The sequence below is a fragment of the Candoia aspera genome, chromosome 7, assembly GCF_035149785.1.
Source record: "Candoia aspera isolate rCanAsp1 chromosome 7, rCanAsp1.hap2, whole genome shotgun sequence".
Taxonomy (NCBI): Eukaryota; Metazoa; Chordata; class Lepidosauria; order Squamata; family Boidae; genus Candoia; species Candoia aspera.
Window position 1 is genome coordinate 2604557 of NC_086159.1, and position 22568 is coordinate 2627124.

At 45.0% G+C, this 22568-nt stretch overlaps 1 protein-coding gene across 1 annotated transcript in view; it reads left to right on the top strand.

Annotated features, from left to right (window-relative positions):
* The window catches only part of IRAG2 (inositol 1,4,5-triphosphate receptor associated 2), a 59974-nt gene that overhangs the window by 35960 nt on the left and 1446 nt on the right, over positions 1-22568 (top strand). The window contains exons 24-38 of the mRNA XM_063308792.1: positions 297-438; positions 1389-1470; positions 5068-5105; positions 5188-5249; positions 6446-6565; positions 9336-9396; positions 10550-10577; positions 12517-12657; positions 14308-14439; positions 16284-16431; positions 17375-17412; positions 19243-19320; positions 19414-19475; positions 21151-21252; positions 21473-21574. Coding sequence (XP_063164862.1) covers positions 297-438; positions 1389-1470; positions 5068-5105; positions 5188-5249; positions 6446-6565; positions 9336-9396; positions 10550-10577; positions 12517-12657; positions 14308-14439; positions 16284-16431; positions 17375-17412; positions 19243-19320; positions 19414-19475; positions 21151-21252; positions 21473-21574 — 1336 coding nt within the window. The remainder of the gene's footprint in view (positions 1-296; positions 439-1388; positions 1471-5067; positions 5106-5187; positions 5250-6445; positions 6566-9335; positions 9397-10549; positions 10578-12516; positions 12658-14307; positions 14440-16283; positions 16432-17374; positions 17413-19242; positions 19321-19413; positions 19476-21150; positions 21253-21472; positions 21575-22568) is intronic.

Here is a 22568-nt window from a genome sequence, read left to right on the forward strand (position 1 = left end):
AAGATTGAAAATGGCAATCACGTGACTGCAGGATGCTGCAACGGTTGTAAATGTGAGCTGGTTGCCAAGCACCCAAATCGTGATCACGTGGCTGCTCTGATGGTTGTAAGTGTGAGGACCGTTTGCAAGTCATTTTTCCAGCACCATCGTAAGTCCGAACCTTCACTAAACGAATGGTTGTTAAGTGAGGACTACCTGTAGACTTGTTCTGCATGATTGCAGTAAACAAAGCCACATCTTCTGGGCTTCCTCCCATCAGTAATTCTGCCACCTGCCCTTCCCTGTGTCTTTCACAGAAGCATTGTCACTTGATTCTCTGCAACTGATTCGAAGAAGCTCTCTGCCCAGGGCTGTTGGAAGTTCTCAAATATTGTTTATATTCGGGAAACAACACTTAAGAAATGGAACCTCCTCGGGTGTGACTTTGGATGAATACAAGTAAGACCAGAGGCCCAGCTTTTAAAATGCCACCTCTTCCAAGGTTGATAGAGGCTGCAGACAGCTCAAAACCCTTTTTAAAATTCTCAGTAGGTAACCTTTCTCCTGCATTTCCAGGATCTTCCCATTTGCTTCTCAGTTTCCTAGTGACCTCTGCTCCCTTTTATATATGATTCAGACGAGCAAATCTACATGGCTTCTTCAAAGCCATTGATAGTACTTATCCAGCTGTGAACTTTTTATGCTGGATTGGTTACTAGAACCCATAGGTTTGCATGTCCCATCATCCAGACTAGCATCCGTTTCAAGAAAGTGGACAGTTCATGTCAGGTCATGCAGCCATTTTTAGTGGTTGCCCCATAATTTGGCTGCTCTTGGGCCAAGTGCCTTTTACAAATGTTGTAAGATCTATTTGAGCAAGCAATTTTCTTAGAGGTGGGTGTTATCCCCATAGTTATTATGAATGGGGATAATATGTGATGTCTTTTTAGCAGCCTGCTGTTTTGAACAGCTGGCATCTACCTCAAATACTTTCTGGGATTGGGGTTACTCAGCTTCAGCTATAAGGACTGAGGCTAGAATACCATGAAAGGTCATCAGATCTTCCATTGTGTTAATCACTATGTGGGGGGCACCATTTGAATTTTTTTCTCCCTCGGGTAATGAAATGTCTTGAAGCTCCTGCTTCCATAAGTCAAAATTTTGGTATTTCATCTCTCTGAATGAAGTTGTCATCCTGGACATAAGCGCATCTGACTTCTCATTGTTGTGCAGGCACTTGAAACCAGTGACAGCTGTTCATTCTACTCTGTCTTACGCTGGTTTTGTGTTGCAGCTGGGTGCTAGATTCTTTGCTTATGTAAAAGCTGTAGATAAAAATATCCCCCAGCGTTTCACTTTTGGGGAAGGGAAAGCTGTAGCTGCCATATGCAAATATTGGTTTCTGCCAGCAGGTGTAATCACCATTCGGTTGGTAACCAGACGGATGCAGACCTGACCTTGGGAATAAGGATGGATGGTGACCCTCTGAAGGTTAGTTTTATGTACTGGTTTCCGCGTGCAGATTCCCCAGAAGAAAACCATTCAGTCAGAACCATGGAAGCCGGGCTCTCTCTCTTTGCGCTATGCTGCCCCCCAAGATTGACAGAGGGGTTTTACCACATTGATTTTGTTCATTTGAAACTTGAAATTTATGGGTTCATTTAAAACTCTGCCATCCGTGTATGCTTGTCCTTCTGAGGAGATGGTTGTGCAACCTGCTGGGACTTGCTCATGCATCCTTGTGCTTGGTTGGTATGAACTAGTCCAATGCAGACAGGGGACAATGTGTATGTAAAGTCTTGAAAATTAACTTTAAAGAGTTCTAATTTGTTAGATTACTGTTTCACCTTTTCTTGAAAGCTCAAGCTAGCTTAGATTACTTAGTCTGAGCCTCCCTAAAGTAGTTTGGACCAATGAGTAGATTGTCTGGGTGAGGACTTGACCCTGCACTATACTGGCTTTCCCATATATTACAAGGGGAAACATATTAGTGATTCGGCAAGATCTTGAGGTTTGGGTGGATTGGAAAAGCAATTGTAAACGTTACTTCAGCATAAAAAAGCAAAAAATGTGTTAAGGGTGAAAAAAGGGGGCCAAAAGTAATGATGAAACCGTATCATCTCTTTAACGCATCCTATTGTTGATGAGAAGCAATTATTTAATTTGAAGATGTTGAGACAGTAATTCAAGAAAACACAAGTTTTTGAAAATAATTTCCCTTCCAGCATTCTTTCACAAATTAACTTTACTGATTCCCATTCCAGTTACTGGGGAGTTCTTTCCATTGAGTTCTGTTGGTTTCATCCAGTGTGTGGGATTGAACTCTTAACCTATGAAACCTTCCTAACGTCTTCCTACCCAAAGTTAAATTCAGTCTGGATGTCTCTTGATTTACTTTTGAGTGAAACATGGTCGGCCGTAGTTCTTAGTTTGTAGTGGCACTGAAATATCAAAACGGGCTGTTTGTGTTTCTTAATGAAAAGTGAATGGCTTCAGAAGAGTTGTTGATCCAGGATGGTCCTTGGCTAGCAACACTTTGGAGAACCAAGTACGGTTTGCATCGTATCATCATGGACAGGGTAGATAGAGGGCAGCTGGGAGAGGAAAAGACAGGGGTGAGGTTTAGCTGGAACATTTTCTCTATAAAGAAATGCCTTTTGAATTAGGCAAAGGAGACTTGGAGAAAGGGAGAGAAAGATGCATAAGAAGATCAAGAAGATCATCAGGTTTTCTACTCTGGTAGCTTCTAGATATGTTGGGACTGTAGTTACCAAGGTTCTGAGTCAGTCCCAGCAAACCTGGTTGTTGCCAGACCAGGGAGAGTAAGCTAGTTCTCACTAGTTAGAACCTTCTCCCCCACTAATTAGAATTGGATCAACCCATAAAGTGGTTGGTCATACATTCAGAGTACAGATAGTACTCGCTTAATGACTGCCTGCTTAGTGACCATTTGAAGTTATGACGGCACTGAAAAACTTTGACTAGTCCCCACACTTAATGACCGTTGCAGCATCCCCACGGTCATGTGATTGAGATTGGGGAGCTTTGCGATGGGCAGGCATTTATGACCATCACAGCATCCCAAGGTCATGGGTTCACCATTTGCACCCTTCACAGCTGTCTTCCAATGGAGTCAATGGAGAAGCTGGCAGTAAAATCACAAGTCATGGTCATGTGATGTCTCACTTTACCACCACGGTGGAAGTTAAGTTGTAAGCCCATCGTGGATGCTTAGCAATGGAGTTGCCAGTCCCAATTGTGGATGTTAAGCGAGGACTACTTGTAGATAAAATGACAATGAAGTTATGGCTGCTGATTTTGGTGACTATAAAAGGAAATTAGAGAAATTCAGAAACTAGGGGTGTGCAATAGATACTACCCACAACCCCTTAATGGACGTTATGGTTTCCTGAATGCTACCATAATACTTAATTACGTGCAGAAAGAGGAGGGGGCAAGGAACTTGCCATTAAGCCTGGCTTGCCTGCTTTAAGCATTAGGTTTGTTACAATAGACCAGCCTTTCTCCACCTTTTGACCCTGGAGGAACCCTTGAAATATTTTTCACGCCTCGGGGAACCCCTGCACATTCAGGCTCAGATATAGGACAGGAATGACAAAACTGTTATATTCGTTTCATGGGTGGGCCTGTATAGATGCATTCTTAAACTATGTGTTCATAAACTAAACATAAAGAATAAAACTTACCTCTTTAAGGTGAAGTGGCCCGAACCTGAAATAATTTTTTAAATAAACCGTGATCTCCCAGGGAACCCCTCGTGGCCTCTCGTGGAAACCCAGGGAGCCACGGAACCCTGGTGGAGAGACCCTGCAATAGAGAATAAGGTGTTGGAGTAGGTAGAACTTTGGCTAGAGTTCTGGAAATTCACAAGTTTTCCTGATGGCTGTCTTGGCCATTAAGAATCACGGCATCCCAGCTTCAGACGTACTTGTTTCCAAATGCAAAGATTTCCACCCTAATCCAGCTGTCCAGTTCCCAGGAGACCAAGCTGAGAATTCTTGCAATTGGAGTTTCAAAGTACCTGGAGGATAATAGATTGAGGAAGATTCTCATTAACTACCCTGGGAATAAGGGACTGCATTTACGGGATTTGGGGTATGATAATTCTGGGTGCAAACGCTTGTAAAAGAAATATAGCATCTGGAACACTCTGCTCCGTAGTTACAGAATATTCGGGAGTAGTTCAGGCAGGAATTTACTACATCTGGAAAAGCCAGAGGTGGAAAAACTCTGCCTCCCCTCCCTCCCTCCCTCCCTCCCCCCAGCGTTGCTAACTGCACCTTTCTGCTTCCAAGCTAAGCCCCGCCAGTGGTGGAAGATGCTGATAGCTGTGCTTGTATAACATTTGGAGCGGGGCAAATTCCCTGCTCTTGCTTTAGGGAATCTTTGGAGCTGAGCGGCGGAGGCTTCACACCAGCCGACAAATCTAGTGTTCCGTTGTAAAAATGGCAGAGGGAAACATGGACTGGCTCAGCCCTTTTCATCTAGCTTTCCTCGAGCCTTTTGAGATCAGTGGGTCCTCCCAACAGAGATCTGTGGCTCTTTTTAACCTCTCCTTGTTACTTCAGGGAACAGCTGTTGTTAAAATAGAGCAAAGGAAACAACAGACTTTGCCCCAAAGGGAATGCGTATGGAAATACCGTTAACTGCCGGCAAGTTGCACAGTCAAATGGTGCCTCACTGTGTCTCTCCCCAGTCCCAAGCTGATTTTATTTTATTTTATTTTATTTTATTTTATTTTATTTTATTTTATTTTATTTTATTTTATTTTATTTTATTTTATTTTATTTTATTTTATTTTATTTTATTTATTTTATTTTATTTTATTTTATTTTATTTTATTTTATTTTATTTTATTTTATTTTATATTTATGGAATTGATCCTGGTAGTGTATTGATTATATTAGTAATATCATTTATAAGGTCACCAGATCAGAAACTCAAGGCAGCCTCAAGGAAATGTCCCTGTGCCTCATCATTCTCATATATATATATATATATATATATAAATGTTCCCAATGCTTTTTGTTTGGCTATAAATGCTAAGACGTTTCATCTTTTTGCAAGGAGAGTGATGCCGGACCGTTAGCAGATACCTTATTCAGGTAAGAGAAAATGCACCCATTTCATTATCCATCTTGTTTTTCTGCAGTTGGATTGTGCGCTCACATCTTATTCTTTTCTCAGTGAACTAACTTCATCCCAAGAAACTTCTTCCTTTGCTACAGAGGGCACCAAAGAATCACAAGGTAAGTGGAAGTAGAGAGCAGGTGGTAAGTAACAAAGAACATTTCAAATTATGCAGCCACAGTGACACCAGAATGATAACACTTGATCGGTGACATCATCAAAAAGAAACAGTGGCTGTAATTATTCAGCAGATCTCTCTGATCTACCACAGATTACAGTGGGAATCCAGATCTGTGTCATGCGCTGCCTACCACTGAGTGAAACACAGACACTGATTCAGGGAAGAGCAGGTTCAGGTTTATTTCAGTGTAGTGCTTAACGAGAAAAAAGCTGAGAGTGAAGGGAGCTCGCCGGTGCGGGGTTTAAATAGCCCGCGCCGGTCAGCGCCCCCCCCCCACTTTGGGTTGCGTCATCCCCCCTTTGTCCTGCATGCTTCCGTGCCGGTAGGTGAAGGGTTGCAGGGCCCCTGCTGGTGCCCCGGGCTTCGCCCATAATTGGTTTCTTTCTCCGGCCGGTGATTGCTGTCAGCTGGGCGATCTCCGTTGCGCTTTGCTGACAGCTTCAGGTGTGCCTCGTGATCCGCCCTGTCTTTGTCTTTCCTTCTTCCTCTTTTGTGTCCTGATGGCTGGGTCATCCGGCCGGGGTCATTCCCTTCTCCTCGGGGTCTGTGTCTGTTGTTGTGCGTGCTTTGCTTATCTTAAATCCCTTCCTCTGCTTCCTAGGTATTGTCATGTGTGCCGTTGTGCTGATGCCTTCAGCTCAACGGCACTCATGACAATCTGGCTTTTTCTGCACCTGTAAAGATCTCCCTTCCTTCACAACCCAACAGTTCTGGAATTTGGGTGGTGAATGGAGGGAGACTCAGAAATAGGGCTGAAAACCGTCAAGCTATGTCTCCCTAAGAAAGCCAGTCTGGTGTGGTGGTTAAAGCACCAGGCTAGAAACTGGGAGACCGAGAGTTCTAGTCCCGCCTTGGGCACAGAGCCAGCTGGGGGACGTTGGGCCGGTCCTTCTCTCCCAGCCTTCGGAAGCAGGCAATGGCCAACCGCTTCTGAAAAACCTGGCCAAGGAAACCGCAGGGACTTCTCCAGGCAGTCTCCGAGAATTGGACACAATTGAACGGATAAAAGAAAAAGTCTGCCTAACGGAGGGCTGCTGTTTCCTCTGCTGAAATGTACGAAAATCTTCAAATGCCCAAGTGATCTGAGTTGGATATCGCATTATCCCTTTTTCCCCTTGTCTTCTGCCTTTACAGATACAGACTCTACACTACTGGAACCGGAGGGGAAAACACACCTCTCTACTTCAGTGTCGCAGGAAGCGACTGTTGCTGCAAAAGAGGAAGCCTCAGCAGGTCCCTCCAGCAGCAGGGCTGGTATTGTCGTCACTTTCTTTCAGATACGTGAATCCCCGTGCAAGCAGCGAGCTGGCGAAGCCACAAGCAGCCTTGGGGTTTTGACTAAGCCAGAGTTGGCTCGGTCCGCATCTTGCACTAAGCCATGGCTTACAAGTCACAATGACCGAGTTCGCAGAACATACTAAATGAAAACCTCAAGAAGGTTTTGTGCAGCCTGTAAAGCCAGCCTTGTCTTTAACTTGGACAGGGTGGGACATCACTATGTGCCTGAATCGCTTCCTTTTCTCCTTGTTCCAATTCTTCTAACTTACTCTGGACAAGGGATGCTGGCTCATGGCCTAGAGAGGCCCTTCAATTCTTTGGTTCTTGGTGATTGGTTGCTTTATCTTTGACACTGTCCTCTTAAATAATCCCCCCCCCCAAGTTGTGGTCCTTGAAGGAGTTCTGTACTAGGAGTAATAATAGTGATGACCACCTCATCTGCACTGATTTGACATAGAGGTCGTCCTTGTTTAGTGAACACAGTTGGCGAAATGGTGTTAAGTGATGTGGTCGTTATGCAAACCACGTGACAGAGAGAGATGCTGGGAAGCTGGTTGGTGTCATCTCATTCAGATAAAGTTCTCTCCTACAGTGTGGTGCCTGTCCTGTTTCCCCCCCCCCCATTTTGCCCCCTCGCAGGACAGAGAGATTGCTTAAACAGGATTGTTTAAGCAATCTCTTCCTGAGCTGCTTTTCCCCCAGCTCAGGGCTTCCCTAAAAAGTGCTAACTGCAAGTTAACAAGCTCAGCTCTGTGGCCTTAATTAGTTGATTAGAACCAAACTGACCAGACCTTAATCAGTTGCACACTGGAGGCTTTTGATGTGGCAAAGCAGGCATTGTGGTAATTGTGAATAGTCACTATTCAAGGCAGTCACCAAATGAGGACTATCTGTAATCAAAGCAAATATTTGTAGCTCTGTGTTGAACGGTGGAGTCCTGGGTGCTCTCTGAGCCTGGTGGTTTCCTTGCAGACGTTTCATGGCCAGACTAGGCAACGTCTTCAGTGCGAGGAGGGAGTGGGCCTTGCTCTCAGTTTATACACCGTGGCTTGCCCTGTCTGTGTTGGTGGGGGTGTTGTTCTCTCCCTGGGAGTTCTTTGGTTGGGCTGCTGTTTGCTGCTTGGTTGATTGCCTGAGTTAATAGTTCCTGGATTAGGGTGTATTGTGCTGTTTGATGGTTCATCTGGTGTTAATCCTAGTGTTGGTTTTTGCATATCTGGGTGTTGGTTGCTGGCAAGGGGGTGTCCTGGTCTTTTGGCCTTTCTATTGTCTCTTTTGAATGGTGTGTAAATGTTGTTTACCTTTATGTGTCTGTTGATGGCTGCCACTGTGTAGGACAGACAGGCAGGAGAGCAGCAGAGCGCATCCACGAACACCCACTGGCAGTCAGAAGACACAATGAGAACTCCTTCATCTCACAACACATGGACAGACTCAACCATTGTTTCAACTGGGAAACAGTGAGCATCCTAAACCAAGCCAAATCCAAAAATGGCAGGGAATTCCTGGAAGCCTGGCACTCAGACCAAGCAGCCATCAACAGACACATAGAGGTAAACAACATTTACACACCATTCAAAAGAGACAAGAGAAAACCCAAAAGACCAGGACACCCCCTTGCCAGCAATCGACACCCAGATAGGCAAAAATCAACACTAGGATTAACACCAGATGAACCATCAAACAGCACAACACACCCTAATCAAGGAACCGTTAACTCAGGCAATCAACCAAGCAGCAAACAACAGCCCAACCAAAGAACTCCCAGGGAGAGATCAACACCCCACCAACACAAGCAGGGCAAGCCACGGTGTATAAACTGAGAGCAAGGCTCACTCCCTCTTTGCACTGAAGATGCTGCCTAGTCTGGCCATGAAACATCTGCAAGAAAACAACCAGGCTCAGAGAGCACCAAGGACTCCACCTGTAATTGCAAAAAGGAGGAAAGAAAAGTAAACTCTTCTCCAAAAAACAGAGGAAAAGGAATCCAAAAAATGCTGGCCTTTCCCAGATGGGTAGCAAAGCTCTTGCCACAGGAGCAACACCATTCTGCCACTTGCAGTTGTTTATTATTATTATTATTATTATTCCTTCTTTCAATTTTAGTAATTAAATTTAAACATTTTGTGATGCTGGTATACTTTAACTTTCCCACACTTTCTGATACAGACTGTGGCTTATCTCCTGCATAAAGCCTGCCATTCCTCATCAAATAATGATTTGCTATTTTCCATTGTCAAGCACTGGATTTCAGCAGAAACTTCTCAAGAAATTTTAGACCAAATCTTATCTCTCCGCTGAGTTGTTAATGATTACTAAACAATGGAAATGCCTCCTCCCAAAATGTGTGGCCCCTCTGCTATCAACAGCTAGTCCTCCCCTGTTTTAAATGAGTCCTTTTTTGTTCCTACCCCAGTCATGGAAACACTGAGGTTTAAACATTGGGTTTATCTCATCTGACCTTTTAGGTGGGAGTTCTTTTGTTGTTCTTATAGTTCAACAATAAATAGAATTTGCATAGGCACAGGAAAACTTTGTGCTGGCCAGCTGGCCCTAACCTGGTGCATTTCAGATATACTGGACTTCAATTCCCAGAATCCTTAGCCAGGGACAGGTACCTCTGGAGGGCACCACATTAGGGAAGGTTCCTTTAAACCATGAACAGCCAACCAGTTCTGCTTCTAAGATGTCCTTTCTCACTCACCTGCATTTTTTAAGGTCTTGGTTGTCTGATCACTTTTTGCAGGTGACTCATCTTCATGTCAGAATCTGTCAAGCAGTGTTGTGTGCCAAAAGGACCAGGATAAGTAAGTATTGGGCTCAGAAGTTCTCTCAGGGTATGGAGAAAAAAAATCAAGGTGGCCACAACAGTGCAGTCAATGCTCAGCCTGTTTATACCTGTGCCGGAGCATTGTTTGCTCTGTTCTAGATGCCACCTTGACTTACCTGTCCATATCCTGTGGATACCCCTGATCGGGTTCGATGAATACAGAGAGTATGAAGCTTGCCCCCTCTTCTTGCCCCACTTGTAGCCCAGGCCTCTCTTTTGTCTGGAATATTTGTGGGGAATATCTCATAAAGAAGGCTGGAATGCAAAGCCATGAGAAAATCCATCCCAGTCCTCCAGTTTCTTTAGCCTGCAAACTCTTCAGCATGTCACCTTTCCTGACTCAGTCAAGATCTCATGGTCCTGTGTTTTATTATTGTTAGACGACTGCAACCTACTGTGACTGCAGACTGCAAGAGACCTGTGGCACCCCAGATGAGGCTTCATGGGTTTGGCATCCCAACAGGTCCCTCCTCTCCTCCAAGGTTGATTTGGCTTTCTGCAAGGGCTGCGTGGTGCTTGGGATTCAGTCTCCCCAAAGCGATTCAGAACGGGGCAGAGTAGAGAAGCCGCACCTCTCTGCACCACTGTAGCTGTTTTAAGGTGGGGCAGACAGGCCGGTGTCTCCTGCATATTCAGAAGCACCTTTTGGAAATTGGCTCTGAAGCACTGCATCCTGATCATTTCCAGTGCCAACACGGCTTGCAGTTTGCCTCTTAACCTTCCTTAAAGCCATTTTTTTTTCTGGAGGACCTTCTGAACTTCTCCCCATGGCTTTTCTTGGTACCAGGTATCCTGCTCTAAAGATCCATATTCTGTGCTTTGGTTGATGTGCCATTCTGGATCAGCTCAACTGAAAGGGCAGCAGTCTGTCCCCTCCCTGACAGCTTAAGGACTGGTCTGCAGATATTCCCTTAGAGCAGACCTCGTTCCATCTTTTTGGCTGCCCAACATGACCCCCTTGAGACGGCGGGACTCCAGACCTTTCGGCTAGAATGGCTGTTAGGTTAGGAATTTTGAGAAGAGTTCCAGTCTGTTCTGGGAAGGCCTTAGAAAAGGACATTTCCGGTCTGTGTAGATGAGGGACCCACTAATATGTTCTCTGTTTTGTGGGGGGGCTCTTCTCGTTTCAGTGGCTCTCCCAGTGAGAAAGAAGTGGAGGTAAGCACAGGCGTTTTTGTTGCTTTTTCTGTCTCCTCTTGCTGTGTCTTCGCGCTTCTTAGCTGTGTGTTTCCAGGTCAGGACAGAAACACACACAAGTGTCGTTAGTGTATGGCGTGTCTGTTCCCTGGAGGAAAAGCTCATCTCCCTGGAGGAAAAGCTGAGATAAATTTCTTCTCTTCTTGGGAAGGTGGAGGCCTCATCCTCTTAAAACTGAAAAACGGAATTAAAACCCTGTGTACCGTTCAAAGCGCTTGTCGCCGTCATGCAAATAGGGTTCTTCTCCTGGATGTTTACGTAAGCTCCTTTCCCGACAGCCTGGCACATAAACCTTTTCAGCGACTCCATTGTCACACCAGCTACAGACCGGAATCTAGATTTTTGCCCTCTGGAGTAGGCAAGGAAAAGGTTCTCACCAATAGGTTTTCTTGTACTTTCAGGGAAGGTGAAATGGAAATGTGAATTATAGCTTTCCTGCATGGAAACAGAGCAAATTTAATGGATGAACTAATTCCGAAGTCTCTCTTCTCCCAAAGGGGGGAACTGCTTGCTCATAGCTTTCAGGGCAGATGGGTGGGGCTATGACAGGGCTTCAGTTCCATTTTAATCACCCCTTGCTTCTGGAGTGAGATCTCTTATTTTTTAGATTAGTTGGGATTCTTGCCTTCTGTCATTTGCATGTAATTGTAAGTGGATCATTTTATAATCCTGTCGTGTTCCTTGGATTCTTTTGTCCCTGACTTAAAATATTATGGATGCTAACCTAAAATGGCCTGCCCCTTTTATGTCTGTCTGTCTGTCTGTCTATCTATCTATATCTATCTGTCTGTCTGTCAATGGGGAGAAGGGCAATAGGGTTTTGTCTCTAAACTCATGAAGAGTACATGCTTTTTCTGAGTATCTGTAATGGTACTGTATGTGGGAAAGACCTTGGGAGACGGGGCGAAGAGATGCTGCCTAGGGAAGGGTCAGATAAGAGGCGGCTGAGCCCGCAGCTGCATAATGGGCAGAGAAAGAGGCTCAGGAGGGACCCTCCCTAGTTTCTCGAGCTGAAAATGAGATTGAGGGGGGAGATTTACTTTCATACTTGCAAGATTCTGCCAATGTAGCTTTACATAAAGTAGAATTAGCTCATCTGCTTGTGATTCCTATCCGGCTTACCCCCACAAGGCCGACAGTATCGCCTGGTGTCTTCTAAGACAAGGTGGTAGGTTAGAACCTGGTTAACTGGAGACAAAGTGTTAATTTGGGCTTCCTTGTTCCTTCCACCTGAATCCCATGTCAGTATGATATTTTCTGCGCTTGAGGTAGGTTTGGGCCACTGGAATTCATGATCTAACAAACAGGCATGTGTTAGGAAACCCTCAGTGTTGAATTAACTCTTAGGATTAGAGTTTAACAGAATGTAAATAGGTAAAACAAATAAATTTACTTTGGACACTGGGCTACCTCTTGCTTATTAAATTAGCCATCTGCCAAATGTTTTGAGCTGAACTCTTTTTGAATCGGAAACGCCGCATTTTGTGCATGAAGCACCTTTTTGGAATGCAACACAGCTACTGTAAGTGTGAGAAAAAACACCCAGTCCCTGGCAGCTGGAGGTGTGTTGTATTTCAGACAGCTCTGTTCCAAGGGCAAAACAGCATTCAAAGGCTGAAATGCTTGGAGCGTGTTTGAAACAGCCCACTTCACACTCCAAGTGGTGGTTCTGCATTACACGTGGATCGTTTCAGAATTGAACTGGTCTGGCGTGAAACGTTTGGCGTCTCCTGCGTTGCCACCCAGCCCGAGTTCATACAACCTGCAGCTTGAGAGTCCTTCCTGCTGGAAGCAATAACAGATTTTTTGGGGTGGGGTGGGGTGGGGTGGGGTGGGGTTAAGAGGTTGGCCAACTGGTAATCGGCCTGGTGGGGATGTTTGGTTGTCTTCTGTTCTCCAGGCAGAGTTTCTTCGACTGTCTCTTGGATTCAAATGTGACCTCTTTACTTTAGAGAAGAGAGTCAGGCTTGAAGAACGATCTCGGGACCTCGCGGAAGGGAACCTGAGGAAAGAAATTGCTGGTGCCTTTAAACTACTTAATGTAAGGAGGAGGAGGAGGGGTTCCGTTACATGCATCCGTTGCGTCAGAGGGTGAAGGTAGACCTAACTGCTCGATGAAGAAGCACTTTGCATTTATCTCTTGAGCAGCAACTATTGTGGAGCTCCTCGAGAAGAGTTTGGAAAATAAACAAAACGTGATTGATTCTAACCCTTTGCGTTAAGGTAGAATACTGTATCCCTATAATATATTTGGAGGATTGTCCATAAGCCAGGGTTGGCAGTGCAGTGACCGCAGGGACTGGCGGCATCTCCAGATGGATTAAACCATCTCCTAAAATTGAACAAAAATTCATTTTGAAAAATTAACTGGCAGACCCTTTGGGAAATCTCCCAATCTCCCAAGACTTTGGTGGCCCCCACCGGAAATCTACAGATTTTTCCTGCCTTGGTAAAATCTGTTTTTGGAAAAAGTAGTGTTTTAAAATAAATACAGATTTTAAAAATGAGAGGTTTGCATCTAAGGAGATGCTTGGGCAGCTGCCTGAAGAACCAACTTCAGGTTGGGAGTTATTGATGCTAGTTGCTTTGTGCCTTAAAGTTTCATTTTTTATTGGCCCTGTGCGTGAGTAAGTTGTACTCAGACAATTGTATGGGTCTGGTGTAGGGAGCATGAGCCTATGGAATCTTCAAACTGGCCTTAGGGTTAGGAGCACGGATGTGATGAAGATGGAATTCTCAGTAAGCAGGAAACTGTTCGACGCTGAGCTTTGTCACCCCGTCCATTCTCAAAGCATCCCGATGCATTCTGAGCTCCAAACCATTTCCCCCCAGCTTGTCCTCACCCCCTGCAGATCTTACCATATCCTGACAAGCAAATCCACTCAGCTCCTTGCTCAGCAGGTGGTGGGAGAGTAAAGGACAGGGCAGGTGTGCTGTATCCAGGTCTGAAGCAGAGGGACCGAAAGGAAGCTGATTCTCCCAGGGAGGGCAGGGCACCATGAGCTAGTGCAGGGGGGCGGTGAAGGTCTTGGACTAAGAGCAGGGAAATGCATGCTCCAGGCCCCCCTCAGTCCTAGAAGCACCCTGGGGACACTGGGCTAGCCCTTCTCTCTCAGCCCAGGAACCAGGGTGGTGTAGCTTTGAAGGTGTTGGACGGGCATTGGGGAGATCTGGGTCCTAGTCACCTTCAGCCACGTCAGTTCCTGGGAGGACTCTGGGTCAGTCCCCCTCTGTCTCTCAGCCCAGCCTGCCTTTCACAGTGGTGATGGAAGGAGATCTCCACCTTGAGTTCCTGGGAAGAGGTGGGATATTCATGTATGAAATACCAACCCTTTGGATTGCTTTGCAGACCTGGCTATGCATATCGCTAGCCACAAAGAGATTTCCCTGCATGTGGGTGGGCTTATTGAGATGAATGCCAGTTATACTCCTGTCGGAAACAGAGGCTTCAAAAGCCATGTCTAGAGCTAAAAGTTGAGAGGGAGGGAGGGAGTGCGCAAGTGCGCTTGGCAGAGGGTTGTCCCATTTACCATCTTCATTTGTGTAAACTACAATGCTTGTCTTCTTTTTTGCGTGCGTGCGTGTATTTATTTATTTATTTGTTTGTTTGTTTGTTTGTTTGTCCTATTTTTATTACCACCCAACTCCCCCACCCGGGGGACCCTGCATGTGTTGGATGTTCTTTGTTCAGTCTTTAGCCTCTCTGAGTGAAGATAACCAGGTGCAGGAGATAGTTAAGAAGTTGCAGAAGAGTTTGGATCTGCTGAATCAGCATGCCACCAGAATTGCGAGCAAAGCAGAAATGCTGGGAGCCGTTCATCAAGTAAGTTGCCTCATCCAGCAATTGTAAAGGTTAAAAAAAATGAAGTCTCCTTCAAGCTGAGTTTGACTCCTGGTGACTTCATGGGCACATTTTACTTTTCACGGTGAAGAGATTTACCACTGTCTTCTTCCAATATGTGTCTGTGTGGGGAGGTTAACATCCAGACCACTCTACACCCCTGGGATTTCCTTGTCTCCCTTGCAACAACAGATCAGGTCCCACTAAGCTATTCAACATCAGGCAGAGTTGGTTAGGTGGTTAGGTGTTGCCAGCTGGCTGGGCTTTATCAGTGTTGGGTTCTTTCAAATAATCCTGCAGAAAACAATTTATACAGAATAGGATACTCCATACACTTGGTTGAGTTGGCGGGATGTTTCCATATCCTTGGAAGTCTGAACTGCTAAGTATTCTTTGAAAGTAAACTCAGGGAGAATCCTGCCTTAGCAAACTCTGATTGTAAATGATGTTGGGAATTGGAAAGCTTGAGGAGCAAGGCAGCAGAGAGGCCAGTCAGCCAAAAAGAAATATGAACCAACAAGGTAAGGAAAAGGGGAATCGCATATAAGGGCTTGATATTCTTGAGCTTTTGATGAAAAAGAAGAATTCCACATTGATTCAAAAGAGCAAGTTGAACCTCTACAAGGTTTGAATAAATCTGCAAAGGCATTTGTGATGCGACCTTTATTGCTTGGGTGTCACTTCACACAGTCTGCACAGGCATATATTCCCCTGATTGTCATCTGTATTGTGTTGATGATGGTTTTAATCAGGTCTTGTTTACTATGACAGCCCAAGGATCATTGTTAGATGCTATAGAAGTGTAGTAGTAGGGATATCGTTCAAGGATTTCAGATACTGGGTGGTGCCCTTGCAACCCAATCCACTGTGAAACCACATGTTATCAAGTTCTGAAGGCAACAAGAAGAAGCACGATGTCTTACGATATTTTAGTTGGTCTTTAAGTTGCGAGGAAGCTTTTCATCTTACCCAAATACTCTGCAGGCTAAATCTTCTGCTTAACATTTCACCCAAAGAATCATTCTGGTCTCTCAAAATCTTATTTGTCTGAAGTTTGAAAAAGATGAGCTACTTATTGTGATATCTGTTCCTCCAGGAAAATGTTCAAATCAATGTGCCTCAAGTAGAGAACGTGAGCATTTTAGCATTACTGGTCCAGCAATAACTCTTGATTTGTTTACTGGGTAGAGAAGATGGTGCTTGCAATTCATGGAATTTGCCAGTCTTTCATTGAGTCAAACACACTGTTCCTTGATTAAGCAAAACGAGAACGTGCTTCATTCTTACTCATCCATGATAAGGAAGTGAGCAAGAACCCTTAAGCAAGTGGTTGGCACAAAAGTCCTGCTTCTACATACCTTGCCACCATATACTTTTCCTTAAAAGTTATGTGGCATCCTTGCCCAAACTGATACCATTGACCCACCATCAACGGCATCTGTGGTTACAGAATCCAGTAGACCAACACAGATCACAACCGGCTGCAAGGTGTGTTGTAGAATCCAGTGGTGGTTGACTTCATTTCCACTCTTACGGTACATACCTGAACTCTGCCCTCTTTCTTATCCCCCTAAGGTCACCCCTAGGCCTGCACAATTTAGCCGGTTTGACTTTTACAGCTTTCCTACCTTCTCTGGAGTTCCACGTATTTGCAGTTTGAAAAACAACAGAGCGCTTGGGGTGGCTTTGAAATCTTTTGCTCAAAATAAGATGGGTCTCTTGGTGCAGTATCATACTGAGGTGTACATGTGCCCCCTTTTTCCCCAGTGAAATAATCAACGAAGACACCGGTTGGCTTCTGTCCTTCCCTAACTTTTCTTCCTTAGGAAAGCCGGGTCAGTAAGGCGGTAGAAGTGATGATTCAGCATGTGGAAAACTTAAAACGTACATATGCAAGAGAGCACGCCGAACTGGAAGAGCTGAAGGAGGTATTACTCCAGAATGAAAAGTCCTTCAGCTCTCTGGGGGACCGAGGTAACAGCCAAGGCGTTATTGACCGAAGTGATGGCTATATCCTCTTCCCTGCCTTTTTTTTCTCCAGTGCAGGGATGGTGATCTAAATAATCCGATGCTGAGTAACTTGAAGCTTCTCAGGGAGGATGGGTGCATGTGGATGCGCATTAATGCAATGTGCTGTGCATGGCCTAGGCTCAAATCAGGCAATGGGGGCTCCTTTAGCTATTCCCACTATTAAGCGATTGTGGTTGGATCTTTTTCATGAAACAGCCCCATCAGCCCAGCTAGGTTGATTTTGACTGGGGCTATGGGGCTGGGGAAAGGGGGCTCTGTGCTTCCTAATACAGTTATTTTTTTTCTGATTTGTAATTCCAGGGCAACGTGCAGGGGAGGGTCAAGATAGCCACAATCAAAGCCCCACCCCTTTTAATGTGTATTGCCTATTAAAAGGGGCAGGGTTTCAATGACAAGTTGTAGCTGTCCTCTTGGCTTTTTTTTTTTAACCTTCCCTTTGCAAACAGCGTTGACCCAGTTCCCACCCCAACCCTACACTGCAGGTTCCTCTGTTTATTTGTTTATTTCATTTCATTTCATTTATACTTCAAATTTCTATCACTGCCCATCTCTCCCGAAAAGGGGAGTCTACGAGTGCCCACTTGGTGGAACTGGTGTTGGAGGTTGCTGCCTTTGGGCAGATGTCACGGTAGGGAGGGGTCGCTGCTGGTCTCTCAAGCTCTTGGTCTTCACTTGCCGTGCCAGGCAGGGGCGTCCAAGGAAAGGCAAGCAAGTGAAGCGGTGAGCCCACCCTGGACGTCTTCTCCAAACCAATTCACTCCCCGCCAAGCCCAGACCAAGCCACAGAGATTGCTCTCTTACAGGCCTCTCGATATCTCTTCGAATTCTGTTGGAGCCCTTGCTCCCTAGATTAATGTATATTCTTCCACTTCTCTTGCACTTTCAGATGACTCATCGATTAAAAAACTCTCTGGTTCTCTCAAGGTACAAGTGTTACAAGCCTCTTGCCTTCTGCGCTCTTTTCTGTGCTGTGCCCTGCCTTAGTAATCAAATTGTGATGCTTCTGAGCTCTTCTTTCTTGCATTTGCTTTCCTTTCTCCCCTTTGCAGCCTTGCAAAATGCATAAACCAAGTCCTGAAAGTTCCAGTTACGTCACTGAAAACTGGCACCATTTTCTTGCATAGCATCTTGAACTTTGAATAGTTTGTGGCCAGATCTTTTCCATTCACTCTCCTTGGGTTTTCTCAAGTTGCCCTTCTTAATGCCCATCGGAATTCTGTATTTGGGCTCTTTCCAGATTGTAGTTCATGAGATGGTGACTGCAAGTGTAATTAATATATGGTTAAAACTCAAAAACAGAGGGGTGACCATGGTTTCCAGTGAATCACAGAACCAGCTTCCCACTTGGAAGAGTTGGACTTTTGATTCTTTTTGGCCTTTTTTTTCTACATAACTCACTGAAGTAAATTGATGGATATAAAATAGTAAGCAAATAGTACATGCAGATTAAAATGTCTTTATGACATTTCATTCTGGTCTCAAAAAAGTGTTTACGAGTTCAGACAGATATATATAAACACATGCCATATGCTCATCTGTTAAGCCCCACATTGCTGGTAAATCAAAGAAACAACCATCTGGGTTTCAGAAAGATACCTTCAATGTCAACCTTGAAAAATGGAAAAGTACATTGCCATGTTTATCGTGAGTTACTTAATTTACTTTGAAATATAGTTTATTTGCACACACTCATCTGGAATAGAACACAAGCTCCAAATTTGAATTCATATTTCTACTGAACCTTTAGATGCAAGTGAGAGAGCTCTGCTTTCACTGGCTTCACTAAGGCTAGAAATAAATTGGTGCTGTGTCTGAGGAAGGAGGGGAGGTGCACTAAATATCCCGATCTATAGGACTTTGAAAAAACTGTGTGCTTAACCAGGAAAACCAAGTTAGTTGTAAGTAAAATAAAAATAAAAATAAGGAAAGTCTCTGTGCATTGCTTTATCCTTTTATCTGTGCTATTTGTTCATTTGCCAACCAATTCCTGGTCTAAATCTCTCTCCAAAAAAAAGGACATTCTTAAGCGTGAACAAAATTATTGAATTACAAATATTGACCCTACGGATCAAATTAGAAATACCCCAGATAATTGAGTTTCTGCAGCAGTTAGGATACTCTCATATACAGTTTGAACTGGATGATATTTTTGAACTGAAAGATGGATATACAGTAGCCAGAACCAAGTATTCCTTTGGAGACCGTTAAATATTTGTAACTGTTTTTTCTGCATTTGATCATTAGTTCCATTGTTAATGGAAAAGTGCAGAATACGTTTCATCGAACCGTTAAATAGTTGCTGAGGAATTGGGTGGAAAATGTAACCCTTTAACTGGTAGAAATCTGTGGCCCTTCTTCTCTTTTGATGCTCCCATTGGCTATTACGGTACGTTGCTTGGAACTGTCACTTGGATGCCATACTTTATATGGCCCAGATAAGTGACTTGCAGAAAAGGGCTACCGCGTGTTCTTCTCTGTCTTTTTATTTATACTATTGATGATGATAAAAGGGGCTGGATATAGAAAAGGGAATTGGGCCCAGGATTTGAGCCGCGTAGAGTTTTTATGGTATATCCTGTTCAGTGATGAGTATCCATTCGTGAGATCAGTGCTGAACTCCACGCAGACTTCTTAAATCTGCTTAGAAGCTCTGCTTTGTTCACGCAAGTCCCGCCTTGTGCGCAGAAGAACCTCGGGGCTCTTGCAGGATGCGGAATGCCTAACCGATCAAGCAGTGTCTCTTGTTTTGTGCAGCCTTCATCACTACGCAGAGTTAGCACTGCAACTTTGCCTAGGAACAGTAATGGAAATGCAGTCACTTTTTTGCAACTGGTATGTTGGTGTTTTCCAGTACTGATCGTTCCTCACTCTAAAAGTATTAGTTGCATGTTGATGGTGACCTCTCCCTTTCCCTGTTCTACAAAGGCTCAGTTGAACGAAACCGACGGAAACAACAGGAATGATAAATTCAACAGACGCTCGAGTTGGTACGTACAGCACTGTGCGTCTGTGTAGGCGTGCACACGTAAGACAGCTGCAGAGTGAACTTCCCTGACCAGGCTCCCTCCAGATGTGTTGTGTCACAGCTGCAGTAATCCACCATGGCACGCTCTTCCAGTGGAGGTTCTTTGACCAAGGGACGAGGGAGAAATTCGTGTATTTCATATCTGGAGGGGAACTGGCTAAGTTTTGCACGTCTGGGTCAATGTAGGAATTGAAATCGGGCAGAACGCAGATCTCATCTGCAGTCTGCCTGTTAAAGGAAGTGTGTTAAGGGAAAGCGTGCGTGGAAATGCCGATGTGCGCTGAACGCGGTGGACGAGAATGCAGCGTATTAGACAAAACTTGCATGCAAGGTGTGTTTGTTAGGGGAAAACACGCAGAAAGATACACACAGCTGTCACCCCATTTTTAAAAAAGAAATCGCAGACTAGTGGGAAAAGGGGATGAACCAGAGGTACCCATGGAAAAATGGTGGTTGGCTGTTATTCTACACTGAGTTGAATTATAGGAGGGGGGAAATTCCCTTGCTGGTATATCCCTGGAAATACTGTCCTCTGGTTTGAAAGTACTCCCCTCAAACCCCCAGCATGCTTCCCACCCAGCCTCAGTGGCAGTCTGTGAACCTAATGATGATAGTCCGTTGTGCCACCGCCACCACCTTTCTTTGATGGAAGCTACATTTCCTTGTAATCATCCATAGTCAATCTCCATTGTAAGGATTCATCCCAAAGCTGTTCGTTCAGTTCTGCAGAACCCTGAGCAGTTGGGACCATCTATTTACCTTTCTGAGGCTGAAACATTGAAATGCTTATGCAGAACTTTTTTCATCTGTATACAGGTAGTCCTTGACTTATGACCATTCATTTAGCGACCATGTGAAGTTACGATGGTGCTGAAAAAAAGGACTTGTGGCCAGTCCTCACACTTATCGCCATTGCCATGTCCACCCAGTCACGTGATCAAAATTCAGGCGCTTGGCAACTGGCATGTTTTTGCAATGGTTGTGGCATTCCGGGGTCACATGACTACCATTTGCAGCCTTCCCAGCCGGCTTCCAACAAGCAAGAACAATGGGGGAAGCCAGATTCACTTAACAACCATGTGATTCACTTAACCACCGCAGCAAAAAAGGACATAACATCGGGTGCAGTCACATGATGCCTCACTTAACACCTTATGTCATGAGTACTGATGGCGAGCAGGAGGGGGCCCCCATCCAGGGGGGAAAACGCATGCGTAGTAGGGAGGAATTAAGCAGCCATTCGAAGAGACACAGATCAGACCCACCTTGACTTTTGGGGTTTATCTGTCTGGGTTTTTCCCACGCTTCTTCAGTTTGTTAGGATTTTCTGTCTAATGTAGCAGTAATAAACACTAGAGACCTATTCCTTGTCTCAGCGTGGTTCCTGACTGTTAGGACACCATATTGCTTAGTGACTGAACTTCCCAACTGTAAGCCGTAAGTCAAGGACTATCTGTATGTATCAGTAAATAAATGCCCTTCCTTCCTTCCTTCCTTCCTTCCTTCCTTCCTTCCTTCCTTCCTTCCTTCCTTCCGGTCTCGTTACTTTGCTTTATTTGGGGAGGGGGGGTGTTCAGTGAAAAAAAGCCAACAAAATTTCTTTTTAAAGAAACCCTGTTTGATTCTCCTGCCATTAGGAGTCTAAAAGGAACCAAGCAAGGAGAAAAACGGCCATCGCTACAGCGGTTCATTAGCTCAGCTTCCTGGACAGAGTCGGAGGAAGAGCAACCTGAATTAGAGTGAGTCTCAGTTTTTTTCCTCCTGGTGCCCCAAAGCTGGAAGCTTCTTCCGTAGAACCCACAGTCCTCTAAACCCAGAGGGCAGATTTGTCCCGTGTGCTCAAAGAATAAGGGCGGTGAATGGGGACTCTGGCGAAGCTTTTATCAAAACGTCAGTCTGGAAGCATTCTAGATCGGCAGGGGGCTTTTGAGCTTAGAATGTCCAAATCACTCCTTACAGGATGACTCTTCTGCAAATGGAAGCTCCAGAGGTCCAGGGAAGCAAAGCACGAAAGCTGAGTGAAAAGGAAAGCAATGCATCTAAATGGGGGCTGCGCTCACTGTAAGTAAGGAAGGAGCAAAACAAGACAAGTGCATTGTGGGGACATGGGGAAGAAATTTGGAAGAGCTGATTTGTTGGACTGGAGGCAGTAGCAGTGATTTATCAGCAGGCCTTAGATCAGTGTTTCTCAATCTCGGCAGCTTGAAGATGGGTGGACTTCAACTCCCAGAATTCCCCAGCCAGCACAGCTGGCTGGGGAATTCTGGGAGTTGAAGTCCACCCATCTTCAAGCTGCCAAGGTTGAGAAACACTGCCTTAGATGCTCTGCATTTCTCCTGCATATGGAGTAAGAATTCATGGAGGAAACGCTAAGGGACTTTCAGAGTAAACGCTAATAGGTCACAGTTCTGCGGAGAAAAATCAGTGATTTGTCCACGGGGCCCTGGAGACTGGGAAGGACATAACGCAGATAATTTATTCTCAAGAGCAGCCACACGACGCCCGTCTGTTCACAGGAGCTGTTTAGTAGGCAAGGATTTCCCTCCTGTAACACCAACACTGGGGGCTTTACAGCAAAACAGATTTGGCTGAAAATTCAGGAGTCATGACATCAAGAGCATCCGATAGTTCCTATTATCTTAGGCAATGGCTCCTACGTGATGCAGTGATGGTGGCTTCCTTGTAGCTCCCTTTAGAAGGATGGGGAATTTGAAGACCGATGAGTGGAACAGAAAGTTTCCAGCAGCTGTAAGTCATGCGTGACTCTGCATAATCTTCAGCTTTAGAGCATGTATGTCATGATGCAAGTTGCAGAGAAGCAACACAGAGAGTGCCCTGTTGCATTTGTGCCCTACCAGTTGGTCTCTCAGAGGCACTGGGTTGGTTGCTGTGGATCTGATAAGATCACTGATTGTGGTCTAGGAGAGTTTCTAGTGTCTTTCTTCACACAAGTCCAGTCACCTTAGAAGGCCCAAACACAGGTACACTTAACCTCTGGCACATGGACACAGGAACAGCCTCTTCTGAGCTTTTGCTCTACAATTATGGAGCTGCC